This window comes from Narcine bancroftii, chromosome 7 (assembly GCF_036971445.1).
Source record: "Narcine bancroftii isolate sNarBan1 chromosome 7, sNarBan1.hap1, whole genome shotgun sequence".
NCBI lineage: Eukaryota > Metazoa > Chordata > Chondrichthyes > Torpediniformes > Narcinidae > Narcine > Narcine bancroftii.
Window position 1 is genome coordinate 155486507 of NC_091475.1, and position 20973 is coordinate 155507479.

Genomic DNA, 20973 nt, shown 5'->3' on the forward strand with positions numbered 1-20973 from the left:
TCAGAATAAAGACAAGATTGGCTGGGGGAGGAGTCCAGGACAACAAAAAGTGTTAATTGGATATGATAAGAGAAGCAGTGAGAATTTTGGTTCTGAAAGAGGAGATTGAGTGTGCACACACTGGGGAAAAGTAACAGGGGGAAAAGAAGGGGGAGGGGTGGGTTTAACAGAAGCTGGAGAAGTCAATGTTAATGGCTTACAGTTGAAGGGTGCCCAGAAGGGTGCTGAGGTGTTGTTCTATAGTCCTATATGTTATCTAGTCACTGCCAAAATTTAGAGAAAGAGCCTTCTATTTGTCATTCCTTATTATGTATTTATATTGGAATTTAAAACATAGAATAAACAATTATGTTTTCTTGGTGACAAAATCATGGTGTGTTTCTTAACTAAAATGATAATTGTCTGAAAATAAAAGCCAGACATGATACTTTGAGAAAAATATGAAAACTGAACAACCTGAAGAATTACTAATGCATCTGAATTATTTTGATCTTTTTGCATATTACACTTCAAAAACATGAGATTTATTCTGCTAACAATTAGAATGCATAGGCTCTGGGAGAAGATTTAAGCACTTACTTAAATTAATCACCATAATATTAATTCTACAGATAGTGGAATTACCAAAGGAGACCTGCTGAACATGAATTATAGCAGAATGTTACGGTTGTGACAATTTCATCATCTTACTTTGCATGTTGTTTTTCTTCATGGTCTTTCAATCGTTTCATAGATATATTTTCATCCCAGGCTTTCTCTAAAGTTCTACGCATTCTCTGTAAATTTTCATATCTCATTTTATGTTCTTCTATTAAACTGTGGAAAATATTTAAATATCATGAGTTACAGAATGGCAGATTAGTGCTTTCCTCTTCTTTATCAGACTCTGCAATGATGAACTGACCTGTTTTAGTCATATTGATTTATTCTTAAACAAGTTCAAGACTAAAGTCCTTAATTGATTATTAATTGCTTTGGAACATCCTGATATTATGAAAGTCTATTTTCTGTCCTACTTTTAGACCAACAGTTTAAATTCCATTTTAAAGAAAGGGCCTCCAATAGTGCAGGACTTCATGAATTCTGCTGAAAGATGTCAGCATGGAGATTCTTGGAATCTACAATCTTCTGACTCAGGAGTAAATGCTGACAATTGGCTCGCAGATGGAACATAATCCCTATTAGTGAACAAAGAATTTAACTTCTCTAAATTCAAAGTTCAATTGATATACTGTAATATCTACAGAAAGTGTCCAAAACATTCCAGTGGAAATATTTTTAACAATTTTATTTGTTGGCAACCAAACTAACCAACTACTGTTGTGAGTGAGGGTTCATGTGGGTCCCACAGGTTAAGAACCAGACCGAGATTGAGGTACAAAGCACAAGTTTATTCTCAAGGGATGCGGATGGAACAACGGAATCAAAATGCTAAGTTAACCTAAACACACAGTTCACAAGGGGATGGATGTTCACTGCGGGTAATGAGGGAAAACCAACAGAACTTAGGAAATGTCACAAATACATATACAATAAATCAGATCAAGGTAATGCTGCATGCCCCCACCACTTGACCTGTACAGACATGGCTCTAACTAACTGGTCTTGGGACTCACCCCAACCCCACTCAAAAGGTAATACTCACGAGGAGTCAAAAAGAGAAAGACCAAAGGAAAACATGTTCTTTTATAATGCTAGAGGGTCCAGCCCAGATCAGTTACGGGGTAAAATGCCTCAGAGCCAGGAGGGTTAATCTAATTACAACAGCCAATGGCCCAAGGGCAAGTACAGGCAGGCTGGAGAGTGCAGTCCAGGTAATTTACATGGGTCCAATGGCAAGGTGGGGCAGAACCAAACCTTGATTGGTAGCTAGTGTGTCCATCAACTAGGTAGGGGACAGCGCTGTCACATGACAGCCACAAACCTTACCAATATAACTACAAGCGTTTTTGTCATAAATATGAACCTGGATTCAAAATTTTATCAAAATATACTAGATTCATTAACCCTACAATAAGCTGTTAGTGCACCCAATTTTATCAGAGATTCCGTAATTTCGGACTTAACCTGAAGCATTATACTGAAGTGTAATGTTACATGATCAGTGCTAGGTTTTGGGTGAAACATCCATTTGTACCTGGTTTACTGTATACCTCCATATTTGGGATTCATAGATATATCTCTAGCTGAGTGATACCAGATTCACCTTAAAATGTAATGCTTAGTTCTAATGGGTCTCATTTCCACCTTATATAATTCCATACATGTTCTCATTGTTCAAAGAGGCAACAAAAGCAATTACATAGATTGGATACAGCCATATAACAATTACAGCAGAGAAACAGGCCATCTCAGCCCTTCTCGTCCACACTGAACCAAGTACTCTCCTCTCATCCCACCTACCAGTACCTTTTTGCATCTTTTGCACAAATGTTCCTTTAACCAATCTGAAGACAGAAGACCAAAAGAGGTGATCTGTGGTTAGCATGAAAATGTTATATTGTGAACATACAAAACCATAATAATGCTCAAATTATCATATTTCAATCTGTCAAATGCATAAAATAGAAATGATTGTATGTTACTCACACCAGTTTATCATACAGGACTGAAATTAATTTTCTAACCCACTCTTTTCTGTCTCATCTTCCCTGTAGAACTTTTCTATTTGATTGCCTTAGATTTTACTGTTGCAAATAAAAATGCCCTACCTGAGAGTGATTTAAATTAGAGGCAATCATAAAACTTCAGTTCGATTATTAACATCAAATAACTGAAGGAACTTTGACAATTTTATTTCCTTTCTTTTTCCAACCTGATAACTTACACAGCAGAACAAAGAAATGGCAACTTTCACCTGTTATCAGGAATATTTTGTGAGGATATTTCCCAATAAGCATTAATTTGTACTTGTGGTTATTAGATCTGTTTTTTATTTTAAAAAAAACTTGATTCTCTTTTATATTAGTTAATCTCATGGACATTTTAATCTTCCCATTAATGCTATTTCAATTTTTCAATTTGATTATCCCTCATCTTTAAAAAATGTGAACATGATAATGTTCCAGGTAAGATGCTTGCTTCATTCTCACTGACATATAATTACAATTCCAAATAATATCACTCGTAAGTTTTCTGTGTACATCCATATTTTCAAATGGGCTATCACTGATGGCATCTGAACTTCTTTACCTCTCTTCATTACATTGCAGTTTAAAGAGGATTACTAAATCCACTGCATTATTTGATGAACCCACAGGGCAAAATAGTCAACGGTTCCAATCAGTAACTTGGCCATGTTCTGTCAGAAATCAAAACACATTTATGATATGGAGGCAAATCAAAACAGCAGATAAGTCCAGCAAAGTAATTAACTTACTCCTTCCTGTTTCTTTCCAGCATATCTGTCTCATTTTTCTGTTCGTAAAGTTGATTCAGTATGACATTCCTCTTATGATTCGCTGCAGCTTCCATCTGTTCCTTATAAAGGTTACGTGCAGCTTGCTTTTGTTCTTCTGACTTTCCAGGTAAGTCAAAACTCCCAAAGATTGACCCCGAAGAATCAGGGACAAACGCAGGCAACTGACGTGATTTTTCTTTTCTCTAGGTACAGGTTTGATAATGAGATTATTGTCATACACATTGTAAAATGTACATATGCCTGAAAATCTTACTTGTTGCAGCTGAACAGGGAGTTAAAGAAAAGATGTAACAGTGAACTAATTAAATTAAATTAAAAGAGACAATAAGTATACAAGATAGATAATAAATATTCACAGTAATCCTAATGCAAAAAGTGGCTTGCAATAATGTACAGTCCACGTTTAGTGTACCAAGGGAGGATCATATGTCTGATAGCTGTTGAAAAGAAACTTCTTGAATCTAGAGGCACTGGTTTTCAGGCTTCTGTCCGCATCGGACTTGTCAGCCACAAACGAGCCTGCAGCTGACGTGGACATTTACCCCCTCCATAAATCTTCGTCCGCGAAGCCAAGCCAAAGAGAAGAGACCTTCTGCCTAGAGGTAGTAGTGAGAAGAGGTTATGACCAGGGTGATGAGGGTCTCTTATGATGTTGGCTGCCTTCGTGTGGCAGCACCTCACATAGATGTCTGCAATAAATGAAAGGTCAACCCTGTGATAGACCTGACTATGTTTTCTACCTGCTCCAGCCTTCTGTGTTCCTGAACTCTTGTTTTTCCAAACCAGGCAGTGAGACAACCAGTCAGTGTACCATTCACAGTGCACCCATAGAACTATCTGATGTTATGTCAAATCTCCTCAGACTCCATAGAAAGTAGAGGTGTTTCTGTGCCTTCTTCATAGGTGCCTCAATGTGCTGGCTGCAGAAAGGTTTCCTGAGATATGGATTCTCACAGACTTAAAGGTTCTGACTTACTCCATCTCCTTTCCATCAATGCGGACAGGTGTATGATCCCCTCAGCTTCCTCTTTCTGAAATGAACAATGACCTCCTTGGTCTTGGTGATGTTGAGGACTAGATCAGTGTGATGGCACCAGCCAAACAGGTTCTCAATCCCCATCTTGTATTCTGACTCATCATTTCTATTTACTTGGACTAATAATTACATTTGTGCACACCTTAGATTTGCTAGATGTTTGGACTGATAGGCAGGTTCCAGATCAAAGTATTTCATTACAAACAATACTATTGCATTCCTTCCACCTATTTATCAATCTTTTTGGTTTTACTCAAAGTGTAATTCTCACAAATCTTTAAATTCCTTGTTGTCTCACAGTATTTCTTAATTAAGATCATGAATGTCAACTTAAACTACAGTATGATGATTATATAATTTGTTATTAACCTGCACATGGAATGCATCAAAGCGCACATCCCAGAGACACTGGACTAATTTCAATTCGCCTATGGAAGAAACTGTTCCACAGATGATGCTATAGCCTTGTCCCTTCACCCTGTCCTGATCCACCTGGTGAATGACACCATTGTTGATTTCAGAATGGCAAATTACCACTTTTGAAGCCAAAATGGCATGAGAAGGGCAAATTAAAATGGCATTAGAATGGCAAATTTCAGCTTGGCATATAACACAATCACTCCCCAGAGGCTGGTGGAGAAGATGTCCTTGCTGGGACTCAACTGTAACTGCATTCCCTAATGGAAAGACCACAGTGCTTAGCTCCAATGCCTCAATCTGTCTGTTTGAATAGTCCTGTGGTCAATCACCCAAATAAGCTTTAAGAGAAGATTCCTGTGTGAGCCCTTTAACTTGTACCCAGAGCCTTGGATATTGTTCCAGTGCATTAAAACCCTTCATTATTTTTTTATCTAGGACCTGAAAAATTTTCTAAAGTCAACAAACTATTCATGGACAAGAGCAGCACATGCTGACAATATTTTTGAATTTTCTATTGCTTGTATGTGTTTGACAGGGAAGATGATTACTGTCCCTTATATTTAATATGTGCATTCCAAACTTCAAAGACATTTTAAACAAAAATGGGAAAAGGCCATCTTTTCTTCCCTATTTGGTTATATATTTGGGACTATTAATCCATTGTTTTTAAGGGTATTGGAGTTTTTTTTTCTGTGGTATTAATCTTTGCCTTTACTCAGATCACTATTGCAACACTGGTTCTACCTGATGCTTAATACGCAAAGGTGCAGGAAAAACTCAGCAAGTCACACAGCATTCTTTATGGCAAAGATACATTACCAATGTTTTGGGCCTGAGCCTGTTATCAGTGTACGAGAGAAAGGCAGGAAGGGGCTGATTTAAAAAAAATGGTGGGGAAGTTGGGGGAAGGCCCACTGGCAAGAGGTGGATACGGGTGGGTGAGCAGAAGAGAAAAAAGCTGGGAAGTGTGAGGGGGGGTGGGTTAGTTCTCTGAATGGAGAAGGACGGGGATGGAGAGCCAGAAGAAAGGAGACAGATAAGAAAAGAGAAAGTGAGAGAGAGAGAGCATGCACTAACAGAAACCAGAGAAGTTGGTTAATGCAATCTGGTTGGAAAGTGACCAGATGGAACATTAGGTGTTGTTCCTCCAATTTCCAGGTGGCATTGGATTAGCAGTTCATGAGACCGTGGACAAACATGCCAGCCTGGGAGTGGGGCACGGAAATAGTTGACCACAGGGAAGTCCTTGCTATTACAGCAGACAGAGAGAAGGGGCTCAATGAAATAATCTTCCAGTCTGTTTCCAGTCCCTCCGACGTCAAGGAGGCACAATGGGAGCATTGGATGCATGCAGTAGATGACCTTGAAGATTCACAAGATTTGGACCCAGAATGGTGGTAAGGGAGGAGGTGTGGGCGCAAGTGTAGGTGACAAGGGCGCAATTAATGGGAAGGGATGAGTGGATGAGGGAGTCCCAGATGGAGCAGTCCCTGTGAAAAGCAGACAAAAGAGGAGAAGGAAAGTTGTGACTGGTATTAAGAGGGGGAAATGGCGAATGATAATATGTTGAAAGTGAAGGCTGATAGTGTGGTGAGTAAAGTTCTTTGTAACATCTAGGGGCGGAGGGGGTCAAGGTAGATGCACAGTAAATAGAAGTGATACAGGTAAGGGCTAAATTGATGGTGGTAGAAGGGAAGCCACATTTTTTGAAGGAGGATTTATTGGATGATCTGGAATGGAAGACCTCGTCATGGGAGCAGTTGCGACGGAGATGGAGGAATTGGCGAGACAGGAGTGGAATACTTACAGATGACAGAGGGTTAAGAGGTGTAGTCAAGGTAAATGTAGGAGTTGGTGGGATTATAGAAAATGTTTGTAGAGACTTGTCTTCTAATTTGGAGACAGAAAGATTTAAAAAGGGGAGAGTGACTTGCTGAGTTTCTCCAGCACTTTTTTATACTGTATTAAACTACAATCACAGCATCTGCACACTTGTTTAAACCTCTACCTGATACTCTTTGCTTTGCAGTATCTTTGCTCTTTCCCGGCTACTACACACACATTCATTACTATTTTCCAAGTTCTGTGAACTAAAATTCCTACCAGTTATTTCATTTCATCATCTTACGAATTTTTAAGTAATAGAAATTGCTCAATCAGTGTTAAAGTATACTATGTGACTAAAGGTCACAGCAACTCAAAGGCATCATTGGATTTGAACCAACTTCTTTAAAAGTAAGCGTGAATTGATTAGAATTAGTTTAATAAAATCAGAAAAGTAGTTTAGGAGAATGACTGAAATTTTTAAGATTAAATCCTTCCTTTTCTACATCTTCTGTTACATTAAGTTATATTTTGCTCTTTGTTAAATGTATATTTTGGTGATGCTTTACATAAATCAACAATTTTGGTTATATTGACAAAGTTGTATTTCTTTTTTTAGTGACCAACAATAGAATCAAATAGTCCGAATGAGGCATCAAATGACCCAAAAATGCAGCAAATATATTGTTAAGATGCATGTTCTCCATTTTTGCAATATTGCTGATAATTGTTATGGATAACACGAACTTTTACAGAAACATCAAAATTTGCACCCTGATCATCAAGCTACTTTATTTCAGTATATTGTTAAGTAGGACAAATAGAATTACCTTGATAAGTGTTTGAAAAACATGGAAATCTGTAGATGCTGTGATTGTAGAAAAAAAACACAGAAATGCTCGAGGAGCTCAGCAAATCTCACAGCGTCCATAGCAGGTAAAGACTCTTCCCTTCTCCCCAGCCTTTTTATTCAGACACCTGCCAGTTTTGTTTGCTCACATCTTGAAGGGCTTAGGCCCAAAACTTTGGTTATATATCTTTACCTCCTACGGACACTGCAAGAACCTGCTGAGTTCCTCCAGCATTTTTTTGTTTTTACTTGATGAGTGTTCTAAAATATTTGAGGAAATTGCGCAGAAGCAGCATGCTAAGAGGAAAGCATATTTTACAATGAATTATTTCTGAAAATTTGCTGTAATGCTTCTTCTAGTATTTTTTTTTACATAGAAATACAAATATTTTTTCTATGGCTTGAAATCTTATTACCTGTATATCCAATGCAATCTTATAAGCTTCTTTTTGTTCCTGTTTCTTTTTTAGATACATTTCTCTCTGGATAGCAAGACTACAAAACAAATAAGTACTCTTTAAGCATGATTACTGTGAAACAATTGCAGCATCCAATTTGGTCAAAGCAAGGTTTTCACAAATAAAAATGACAAAATAAGCTGTTTCTGAGTACTATTGAGTAACAGATAAACATTCAACAATTTGGTTTCATGATATTCTTTGTTATATTTTTTCTCAAAGTGTGTAGAAAGGCCTGTTTTCATAAAATTCTAGGTCTTCCTTTGTCCACTTCTAGTGAGTAAACACAGCATCTTGATGCCATGTCACATGTTTATCCCAGAGTCCTATTCTTTGTACTCGGGTAGAGTTGGATCTGAACTTGCTATCTTCTGATTTTACACCAATTTTACAGAGCGGCAGAATTAATGCACCTAAGCTTGTAGAGCTGTGTATGAATTGGCGCTTTTTTCAGGAGAAAATAAATGATAATATTTTGCAATAAGTACACAAAAGTTCTGGAGAAACTCAGCAGGTCCCCCAGTATCCATAGCAGGCAAAGATATTTAACCAATATTTTGGGCCTGAGCCCTTTGTTATGGTATGAACAAAAAGCAGCCAGGCATCTGAATAAAAAGGTAGCAGGAGGAGGGAAGAAGGGGCAAGGAGAGGAGCACATGGGCTAATAGCCAAGAGGCCATAGGTGGACCTCTCCTGCCCTCCTATCAATGTCCATCTAAGGCTTCTTGGCCTGTGCCCCTCCCCTTGACCCTGATTACCTCCTCACTCTATCTTTTAATTCAGTAGCCTGCCTGTATTTCGGTCATACCTCGATGAAGGGCTCAGGCCCAAAAGAGTGTAAATCGATCAATGACCACACGCAGACATGAAGCTCATGGCTGAAGGCTTTAATGTCCTGAAGAGCTGCCAGTCTACCTGACCAGCAATTGCTCAGTCTGCATGGAGTGCAAGTTGCTCTTCTACTGGCCAGAGGGAGTTCATCTGATCAAGGCCACTCGCCCCTTCGAACACCTCAGATTTGTCTTCAAGGGCCCCTTTCTGTCCAATAGGATTGTTTATTTCCTGAAAATCGTGGATGAGTATTCCCATTTCCCATATGCAATCCCCTGCCTAGATAAGACCACGCCCACGGTCATTACAGCCCTCCGCAACCTCTTCACATTGTTCATATACTCCAATTACATTCACAGTGACTGGGGATCCTCATTCATGAGTGAAGAATTGCATCAGTACTTCCTGTCCAAGGGGATAGCCACAAATAGAACCACCAGCTACAAACCCCACAGGAACGGGCAGGTAGAAAGGGAGAACAGCACTACCTGGAAGGCAATCCTCTTGGCCCTCAAGACAAAAGGGATGTCTCCCAGTGGCAAGAGGACCTCCTGGAAGTGCAACATGCCACAAAGGCCCTACTCGGTATGGCCACAAACCCCATCCCACATGAGAAACTATTCTCCTTCCCTAGGAGGTCGGCATCGGGAACCACGCTGCCGGTCTGGCTGATGACCCTTGGGCTGGTGCTTCTCCGTAAACACATTAGGACCCACAAGCCAGGCCTGCTGGTCAAGGAGGTGCATCTCTTGCATGCTAATCCACAGTACACCCAAGTACAGTACCCGAACGGATGGGAAGACACAGTGTCTGTCCAGGACTTGGCTTGAGCAGGTACCCCGGCATAGGAGGTGCACCCAGAAGCCCTGGAAGCCCAGAAGATTGTTGTGGAGGCCATTCACCCATCCCCAGGACTTTGATTCGGGAATTCTGTGGGGTGGTGTTAATCACAATAACACATTCTGTCAATGCTTTTCACTCTATTCTATGGTAAGAGTTGGACAGCTCATTAATGATTGCACAACACATTCCATTCATATTTCCTCTGATCCTGAAGTGGTTCATGCCTGAGGTAGCAATGTTTAGACAGTGTTCAAATATGGCAACTCATATACATGGCAGGCAACAACTATTTCCAACAGAGAGTCTAACCATTCTGCTTTGATTACAATGGACCAACAACACTCTAATGCCCTTTATTGACCAGAAATTTATCTGGGCCATCCACAGGCTTGGATCAATGCAGGTCAAACAACACTCCATGCCATCAGGATGAACCATTCATTCATATCCTTTCCACCATCCTAAATTTTCACTGCCTTCAATACCAGCTCCCAATTGAAGTCCGTACAATTTACAATATGTTTTTCAGCAAGTTATTAATGTTTTTTGACAATTCTCAAAAGCCATCACTCCTGAACCTAAAAGAGGAAAATCGTTGCAAAATCACTACCTGTAAATTTCCTTCCAAGTGGAAAGCCCTTATGAATCAAAAATATATCTCCAATCCGTCCTTCTCAAAACATTGGCACTCCTTATTTAACTGGAAAGTGGTTCAAAGAGACAATTCACCACCACCTTTTGAAGACCCATTAGGTGAAGTATCAACATTTGGCCTTGCTACATCCATAAATAAAGTTAATGCATGGTGTTTCCTGATGCCATTAAGATGATTTTGTATATGTAATAAAGACTGCTTTTACAATGTAGCCAATATATCAGTGAATTGTAAACACATACTCTTCGGCTAACTGCACTTGTTCCAAGCGATCCATAAATTCTTCATTTTGTTTCTTTTTGTTCTCTCTTTGCTTCTTCTCCTCCATTTGTTTTCTCAAACACAGTGCATATTGTTGTTGCTTCAGAATGACTGGTGGGGTCAAGAGTCGCTTTTGGAATATGTATCCGTTCTAAGAGGAAATCCCAAACATTTTTTCAAGTGTATGTTTTGTATGAAATACTCAAACTTCCAAAAATTATATTAATAATTGAGCAATTTGATTTCTTTATGTGTAAGTACATAATATATGCTCTAAAATAATTATTTTGCAATGCAAGAGAACTATATAGTAAATACAAAAAAAAACAAATATGCACAATGGTTCAAAATTTAATGAAAATAGAAATTGGGCCCAATCTTCTTATGCATGAATCACACATTATGATAATTTTCTTCATGATTTGAAGCATTTGTACCTATCCTAGGTGGTAATTTTTGTTGAAATCCTATCCTTTGGGAAATTTATATCATGACACACCTCCATAAAAAAAATTCACCTACTCTTCACATTTGATGCACATGATGACATCATCATTCTCATACAAATCTCATTTTAATTACTAATGACAGAAATTGTATCAAAACATTCTGATTTATGACCTAGGTAGACAACTCTTAATAAAGCAAGTATATCACATTGATACTCAAAGATGTTTGAATGAGTGATCCCCAGACCATGGTTCTTGCATGAAAAAAAAGTTTGCTGTAATTTTATTTTAAAAGGAAAATAGGTGTTGGCATTTCTAAATAATAAGTATTATGTGGAGTTCATAGACTCATTTGATCAGCAGGTCTGACATCACATGGGCTAGCGCCATCCTTAATCATTCTCCATGATTAGCTTGCTTCATTATTAGTGAGAAGTTGGGGCTGGAGCTTTATCCCAGGAAACCATGTCATGAGCCACCTTGGAGAGATTTCTTTATAAGCACTTTAATCACATCCCATGAACCAATGTGCAGATAAATGCAGCAACACCCTCTCGACGAAACACCAATCCAGACTTAATGAATAAAAGGAGAGCAAACCACATAAAATAAATCACGTGGTGGTCTGCCACCACAGAGATTGAGCTGGCACATCACGCTGGCACGGTAGTAAACAGCATCATAATACACTATCTTTGGCTTGGCTTCGCGGACGAAGATTTATGGAGGGGGTAAAAAGTCCACGTCAGCTGCAGGCTCGATTGTGGCTGACAAGTCCGATGCGGGACAGGCAGACACGGTTGCAGCGGCTGCAGGGGAAAATTGGTTGGTTGGGGTTGGGTGTTGGGTTTTTCTATAACACATCTCTTAACACAGTGAATCACGGTTGAAAGCTGAAAGCCCTAAAATGGCACTGGCTAAGCTGCCCAGCTAACAGGTTGGGGAAGAAGGGTATTCACATGCAAGAATGTTTCCACCCACTATTGTTATTCATGCGGCTAATGTCAACCAATCAAACAGACAGCGGGAACTCCAACTGTATAAAAGAAGCCTTTCCAGCCTCAATAAATCTCAGAGCTTAACCTCAAAAGTGTGAAAGTGTATGTTTCTTTGTAGCAGTCGGCTACAATTACAATTTTTATTCTTGATCTACTTTATTCAAAATACACATTCAAAAATATTAATATTTTAGTGAAATTAAGTTGTGCAAGATTATACTCCCACCACACAAATTAACTAATATACATCTATTTAAAGTTCGGTTTATCAAGCAATGCAAATTTACAGTAAGACAATTTAAGCCTGCAACTTTTGGATTTTTGATTTTCACTCCTATATCCTGAGAATGCCTTAAGTACATTCAATATCAGTGGGGCAGTGCAATAAATTCTACACTCTATTTACATTCACTTAATTCACTTAAAAGGTATATTACTGATGTTTCAAACCTAAGTCCTTCTTCAAAGTACAGGTACATAATCATTAAGTAATTGAGCTGATTTCAGATTTGTGCAAAACAAAGGCACACTCCAACTAGAAGGGTCTCTGGAGGAGGGGGAGTGGGGAGGGGGGGTCTGCTGGATGGAAGGAGGGTTGCAACAGCACTGGATGGGGGGGTGGGTGGCAGAGGCGCTGAACGGGGTAGCTGCAGCAGGAGCAGGAACCTCAGGTTCCCGGGCAGGAGGGGGGACCATAATCAGGGACCGGCAGTGGCAGTTGGGAGGTGTTGGTGACTGGCAGCCATCCACTTTGAAGAAGTTGCCTCAGGCTTCTGGACAAGAGTGGAGACATTTGGCTCCTGGCACGTCTGTCTAGTAGGAGCACTGAGACACAGCTCTGGACAGGGGTGGGTGCATTGGGTCATGTTTGGCGCCTAATATGAGCTTTGGTGTGCAGACAACATCCATGGAAAAAAATGTTCTTTTTCCAGTTTCAGTTTTCAGAATTTTGGATAAAAGATTTTGTACCTGTATAAGCAAAGAACTGGAAGGTATCTGAATAAAGACTTAAGAAAGGCAAGGAGAGGAATCTAGACCACGAGTAACAAAAGCTGTTAATTGGATATGATCAGAAGAAAGGTGAGTATTCTCAACTTTGCTCTTATATCCAATTAACACCTTTTGTTGGTCTGGATTCCTCCCCCTGTCATTCTTCAGTCTTTATTCTAACACCTTCCTGTTCTTTGCTTATACGTTGAAGAAGAACTGAGGCCTGAAACATTGGTAATATATCTTTACCTCCTATGGATGCTGTGAGTTCCCACAGCATTTCTGTGTGGTTTTACTGCAAATACAGTGTCTGCAGACTTTGTTACTTCACTGCCTTTTTCAATGTTCGTCTCAATGTCTTTTAAATACAGTGATTCCAATATGTACTGGAGAAGAGGAGGTGCCCGTAATGTTGGCTGCCAGCTCCTAGATTTGTGCTATGGACCGTGTAGAAGGATATGATGGCACTGGAGAGATTGCAGAGGAGATGCACTGAGGGAAAGTTTAAGGGAGATTTACAAGTTGTTATTTTTATTTTTACCCAGAGTGGTTGATGCCTGGAATATGCTGCTACGTGATCATTGCATGTGAGTTGGCAACATTTAAGAGTCATTAAGTGGGGACATGAAAAGGTAGGGAATGGAAAGATATAGATGATGTGCAGGTAGTTAAGATCAGTTTAAATTGGCATCATAGTTGGCACAGATGTTGTGGCCTTAATGGCCTGCTCTGTTCTGTACTGTCTACATCCTTCGTTCACTCATCTGTCAGGATGTTACAGATATCAACCATTCCCTGTGTAAAAAATCTTACACCTTGGATCCATTTAAAAACTCCTAATTATATGCCCACTTATTTTTGATAACCCAACCATGAGAAAGACTATCTACCTGTGTATGTCTCTTAATCTTCTATACTTCTATCAGGTCACCCCTCATCTTCCTTCACTCACTTCAAGCCTGTCCTACCTTTCTTTCCCAATAACTACTTGGAAGGGGTACAACATCTAAATGAATCTCCTCTGCACTTTCTCCAGCACAATATCCTTTTACATGCTTAATAATACATATATAGGTGCATTATACATATATTCCCTACTCCTCCTTGCCTCCATTTCCTATAACAGCTTCTGACCAAGAGTCATTGTTAAGTAGGTAGCCTTGAAACCTTAGAGCCAGCAACCAATGACCTGATGCCCAAGTAGCATCCAGAGTTCAAAGGAAAAAGCATTGATGAAGACTGAGGTATAAATTCAGAATAAAAAAGAATGAGTTTCTAACATATTTAGCTTCAACAGTTATCCTGAGCAGACCATTTTCATAGCACTGATACATCATTCGATAATAAGAATGACCAAGAAAACTTCTGGTGGTTAAATTCATCATGGGTTATTTTTGAATGGCATAAGAATGTATTCAAGTTAGTGCTTGAGTCCCTCTATCCCTGTGAATGATCTTACTTCATCTTTTGTAATTTCAGACCTAGGTCCCTCTAATAGTTGCCATGAAGTTAAAATTAATTAATTAATTAATTCGTAATTGCCAAGAATCCCATGCTGTCTTTAGGAGTTTGTACATTCTCCCTGTGTCTGCATGGGTTTTCTCCAGGGGCTCCAGTTTCCTCCCACCATTTGAAATGTACTGCGGTGAAGGATAATGGGGTGTAAATTGGGCGGCAGACTCATGGGCGAAAATGGCCTGCTACTGGGCTAGATGTCTAAATTTATTTTTTTTAAATGAACTAGTGTTATTTGCCTCATCTCCAGGGGTCCTTAAATAAGTCAGGGAAGGAAGAGGAACAGAAAGTATAGATTGACAAAGGAGGTGTCACATAGTGCCAGGGGAAGCATTCCTAGTCCTTACAGCGGCACATCAATGGAAATGCTTGCATTTTTGTTTTAGCCTTCAGTAGTTTTGGTAATGATCACTTGCTGACCAAACTCTAAAATCTAGAATGTGGTTTTCTCAAGACAAATGGTGCAAGGTGAGGTAAACATTTCTGTCCTCTCCACTCATTATAGTACAATTGGACCATCACAAATTAGCATAATCACATATTCTAACAGTTTATTACTAAATAATAGTTTTTAAAGTAAAAAGTCAAACTCATAGATAAAACAATCCCAGAAAATGTTTGATTTGTTGCTTGAGTCTTACATTAGCATCTTTGCATTTTGAGTTCTTTCGCCTCTTTTTGGCTTCAGCGATTCCTATATTGAATGCTGAAATCTTTTGGTTATATTCTCTTCCAGCCAACATTTCACACTGATAATGGAAACACATCAAACAACATTAAAACAAAACATCACCAAAGAATCACTGCAGAATATATTGCATTTTAAGTAAATAATATAAAAAGAAAAAATTGCTTGTTATTTTAGCAACATTTAGAAATTCAGGTAAACTCCACTTTACAAATACTCAAATTATGAAAATTCGCTTATACAAAGAAGCCCATGTTCGCTTTTACAAAGAAATTATAATGGGTTTTCACTTTTACAAAAATTTCCTCCAATAGTAGTCAATAGGTCTTCGCTTTACTAATTTTCAGTTTATGAATGATTTCTCAGGAACGCTCTACCTTCATAAAGCAGGATATACCTGTACTGAATATCCTTGACAATTCTGATAAGCAGAGAAGACAAAGGTTGTAGCTTAATTGCCCTCAAAGTTTTTTTTTCAGCTATTTTGTAAGCAGGGCTTGTATTAGCTCCCCAGATGACAATACGATATGGGTATGGAACCAATATCATGCTGACCCTCAGCATTCACGATGAGAAGGGAAGCCATCAGTAAGTCATCACTAACAAATACACATTTATTTAAGGAAAATGTTAGAAGCTATTACTAAAGATACTAAAGCTGTTATAGCAGAGCTTATTTAAAATTTAAATATTCAGATAAAGTCAAAAAATCTTTGTGAAAGGGAAAACATTATTTGACCAATTTATTGGAGTTCTTTGAAGAAGTAACACGAGTGGTGGATAAAGGGAAATCAGGGATGTACAAAACTTTGATTACCAGAAAATATTCAGTCAGTTACCATATACAAGCTACTGCAGAGAATAAACCCTTATTGTGTAAGGGGTATGGATAGATGATTGTCTGTCTAACAGTAAACATACTAGAAATAACTAGGTCTTTTTCTCCTTGGGATTGGTCTTGGGAACAGAGAGATACCCACAGGGACGGTGACCACAGCGGCAGACAATTGAGGGGGAGCTGAGGCTGAAAGGCCAATGCATGTGGCTGGCTGCTGGCAACTTCAGTCAAGGAACCCATGGAAGCTGTGGGCTGCTGGAGACTGCTGTCAGGAGACCTGCACCAGGATGTGGACTGCTGGAGACTGGCTTGAAACTGGCTGAAGGGATACCAGGTATCGGAACCAGGATGCAAGGTTTGCTAAAGGCACTAAAGGATTCCTAACCACGTCAGAGATTCTGATCTGGAGCCCAGGTTGCCATTGCTTTAGACTGGACTGTGGCTGTGAAAGTGCAGAAGCACTGGAGGCGAATCTATAGACATTTGGTGACTCTGGCTGGGGGTGGAAGGGGGTGTTCTCTTTTGCTTCTTTCTCTGCCCATGGCAAATCTGTCTGCCTTACAGCAAGTGAAAGCAATTTCATGTAATATGACATTGTTTTATTAGAATGACAATAAATTGAATCTTGAATCTTGACTATTTGCAGGTAATGTAAAAAAAAACAAATGAAAGCATTTAAACAATAGTCAGTAAATTTGCAGATGACAAAAATATGGTTTGTAAATAAGTTCTGAACATGAAATAATGAGACTAAATGAATGGCACAACTCAGGAAAATTATATGGTATCAGGTCGCAGTCTCCTTTGGAAGCGTGGGTTGCGGCCTAATTTGGAGTTCTGTGTGCAGTTCTGGTCGCCTAATTATAGGAAGGATATAAACAGAGTGGAGAGAGTGCAGAGAAGGTTTACCAGAATGTTACCTGGGTTTAAGCATCTAGAGTATAGGGAGAGATTGGACAGATTAGGTCTTTATTCTTTGGAGCGTAGAAGGTTGAGAGGGGATTTGATAGAAGTATTTAAGATTGTGAAAGGGATAGACAGAGTGGATGTGGATAGACTATTTCCGTTAAGAGGAGGAAAGATTCAAACAAGAGGACATGAGTTAAGAATTAAGGGGCAGAGGTTTAGAGGTAACTTGAGGGGGAACTTCTTTACTCAGAGAGTGGTAGCCGTGTGGAATGAGCTTCCAGGAGAAATAGTGGCAGCGGAGTCAATTGTATTATTTAAGAAAAGGTTGGACAGGTATATGGATGAGAAGAAGATGGAGGGTTATGGGCATTGTGCAGGGAGGTGGGACTAGAGAGGGGTGTTTGGTTCAGTGCGGACTAGAAGGGCCTAATGGCCTGTTTCCGTGCTGTAATTGTTATGTTATGTTATGTTATCTTTTGGAGGACTAGATGTAATATCCCTTATTGCACTCTTGAGACTTGCTGCCTAGACTCTGCGGGGTAGACAACTGAGTGGTGGCATCTTCTGGGTTATCAAGTCAGCACTCTCTTTCCTCAGTGCTTCGTTGATAGACCCACAACATCTCCGGAGGGTTCAGCAGTGGATCCCAGTGACCCGGGATGCTGTTCACTCACTTGGGGGCCCAGGTGGAATCCTTTCTCCTCATCCAGAGCCACTGACTCCCCTTTTCAGCAGCTCTGGAGAGATCTTTGATTGCTTGTCTGTGTATCTTTCCTTGCACTCCCAACTCCCGGAGTAGCCTTGATGTCGACATGGCTACAAATTACTCTGCAGCCTTCTTCAACCGGTCAGATCCTTGCCTTCCATCCTTGTTCCTGCACATCAGCTGTAAGCTCAGCATATCTCATTTTCTTGGATTCATAGGCCTCCTGCACTGCACCCTCCCAGGGCACTGTTAGCTCGATGACGTAAATGAGATGGAATGAAGCCGACCACAACACAAGGTCTGGTCTGAGGTTGGTTTCTGCGATTTTATTTGGGAAGCAAAGCCTCTGGCCTAAGTCTGCAGACACCTTCCAATCACATGGCCCACCTAATCGCCCAGAGTCTGATCTTGATGTGGTGATTCTGGCTTGACCCTCACTTTCCTGGAAAAATGCTGTTAATGGCCAGCGGGATGAAGGGGGAGGTAGAGCATTGACACTCGTCCACCGATTTTCCAGCACAGCTGCAAGACACCGTAGCACCTGGATGCAATATTAGAAAATGTGAAGTTGTCTATTTCAGCAAGGATAGCTGTAAAAAGAAATATGATTTTGGTGGCTCTGAGGTGGAAAGAGATTGGAGTATCCTGGCCACATGATTCACAAAAGTCTGGAGTATTGGTGAAACAAGTGGGCAGGAAAGCTAATTTGTTATAATTTTTTGTGAGGCAATTTTGACACAAAATAGGGAATAACACTTCATTTATGTGGGCCATTGGTGGGACCATATTTGGATTACTTTACTCCTTTCTTTCCTCTGTAAGCTTATTTGCTCTGTTACTTCATTTGGTAACATGTCAAATATTGTTTGATAATGGCCCTACAGATTATTTGTGAATTTAATAGTACAATGAGAGTACAAGCTGTATTTGCCATTAAGAAACAAATGTCAATAGAATTTGAAATTTAGATGCCAAATTCTTTTAAACTATTCTCATAATTATCCACTATTATATTTCCATTTTAAACCCAGATTATTCTGTTTCCTGTTCAACTAATAATTGCAGAGTGAAGCAAGAAAGTCTGCAGTCTCTGTGATTTTAGTAAAAAACACACCAAAATGCTGGAGGAACTCAACGACCATAAAAAAGCAAAGCTATATTGCTGACATTTCGGGCCTGAGCCCTTCTTCCAGGAATAAGCAGAATGAGCCAAAGCAGGAAAGGATGTCTCAGAATTCATAAAATGCTGACTGGGGGAGGAATCCAGACCAACAAAAGGTGTTAATTGGATATGATAAGGGACGAGGTAAGAATTTATCATGTTTGTTCAAAAAGAGACTGGGAAGGGAGAGAGAGAGACAGAGAGAGAGCGAGGGAAAGGTGATGGGGAAGAAGTGGGGGGAGGGGAGTGGTTAACAAAATCTAGAGGTCATTATTACCATAATGACAGTCAGTTAGAGGGTGCCCAGTCAGAAGGTCGGGTGTTGATCTTCCAGTCTGTGGTCTCAGTCTGGCAGTGGATGAGACCAATGGGCAGACATGTCAGCATAGGAATAGGATGGAGAATTGAAATAAGTAGCCACCCGGAGTTCCATGCTATTGCGGCGGATGGAACCAAGATGCTCAACAAAACAATCTCCCAGTCTGCATCCAGTCTTGCCAACATAGAGGAGGCCACAACAAGCGCAACAGATGCAGTAGATGACCCCTGCAGATTCATGTGAAATGATGTTTCACTTGGAAGGACTATTTGGGGCTCCAAATGGTGGTGAGGTAGGAGGTATGGGTGGAAGTGAAGCATCTCCTATGGTCATAGGAGTAGGTCCCAAGGGGATGATTGCTGGGGAGGGAGGAGTGGACAAGCGAGTCACAGAGATAGAAGTCCCTGCAGAAGGCGGAGAGGAGAATATGTGTCTAGTGGTGGGATCATGTAGTAGTTGGTGGAAATGGGGGAGGAGGAGATGTTGGATGTGGAGTTTGGTGGGGTGTTAGGTGAGGACAAGAGGAATCCTGTCCTTGTTGCACGTGGAGGCAGTGGGGGCCAGGGCAGATGTGTGGGTAATGGAGAATATGCGGTTGAGTGCAAATTGATGATGGTAGAGGCAAAGCCACATTGTTTGAAGAAGGAGAACATCTCTGATGATCTGGCATGGAAGTCCTCATCCTGGGTGCAAATGTGATGGAGAAATTTAGAGAATGGAATGGAATGGAATCCTTACAGGGGACAGGGTGGGAAGTGGTTAAGTTGAGGTATCTATGGGAGTTCGTGGGTTTCAGAAGATGTCTGTCATGAGTTTGTCTCCCGAGATGGAAAAAGAGAGATCAAGGAAATGGAGAGTGTTGCTCAAGTCAATGAGCTTTTTAAGGGTATATGAGGCAGCACCAAAGTAGTCCTTGATGTATCAGAGAAAGAGTTGAGGGGCCTTGCCTGTGTTGGTCTGTAGCATGGAATGCTCCATGTAACCTAATTATTGCTATCCTTCTGACAAGGGATGATGGTTACACTTAAACAAGAAAAAGAATGGACTTTTATTAATACTAAACAGTTCATGCAACATGTCCATTCAATTATCCACATTATGGGCCCCTGTGATAGTACAGGATACTATATTTACATATCGTAGTAGTGATTGGCTGAGAGCAGTAGCCACGCCTACTGGTAGGTCATAAAGTGCTGCTCCTAACCAGGCCCAGGTCAGTCTGGACTGGTCAACCTCAATGTACTACGCTCCAGTTTTTTGTTAATAAAAGCCATGGTTTGAGTCAACAAGTCTTTGAGTCATTCAATGTGCTACAGCCCCTCCAAAGCATTGAAATAGTTTATTACTATGGATGTTCAGGTCCCATAATTCAATAATATTCTTTGTTCACAATTTTTCAACATACCTGTTCCTGGAAGAGTGCCTCCTGGTTTTTCATTTGTTGATACTGCCGCAGAAGTTGTTCTTCCTCCATTTCTTTTCTTCTTCTATTCTCCGAAAGATCAATAGGGAAATTTTTCAGAGCTCGTTGCATGCAAAGGTAACATAACTCCTGCAATATCACACAGCAGAAAATTTGACACATTTCAATGCCTTCTAATTATAATCTAATATTCAGTCTATTCCTTGAAAAATTATTTTATGACAAGGTCTCCAGCATTTTTTAATGTTTTCATCCTTTTAATTATTCTTTCTAAAATGTCATCTGAAAGCATAATATTGCTCTGGATTTAAGTGAAATATGACAGGGAGGATGTAACGTCTCATTATTATAACAGGAGGTTTGACAACTTCTGCAGT

At 40.0% G+C, this 20973-nt stretch overlaps 1 protein-coding gene across 3 annotated transcripts in view; it reads right to left on the reverse strand.

Moving 5' to 3' along the window:
• LOC138739246 (coiled-coil domain-containing protein 81-like) overlaps positions 1–20973 on the reverse strand; it is a 95568-nt gene that overhangs the window by 1898 nt on the left and 72697 nt on the right. For all 3 annotated transcript variants that reach the window (XM_069890904.1, XM_069890905.1, XM_069890906.1), the window contains 6 exons: positions 20579–20725; positions 15193–15300; positions 10581–10750; positions 7968–8046; positions 3380–3603; positions 691–816 (listed from right to left, as the gene is read on the reverse strand). In XM_069890904.1, coding sequence (XP_069747005.1) covers positions 691–816; positions 3380–3603; positions 7968–8046; positions 10581–10750; positions 15193–15300; positions 20579–20725 — 854 coding nt within the window. The remainder of the gene's footprint in view (positions 1–690; positions 817–3379; positions 3604–7967; positions 8047–10580; positions 10751–15192; positions 15301–20578; positions 20726–20973) is intronic.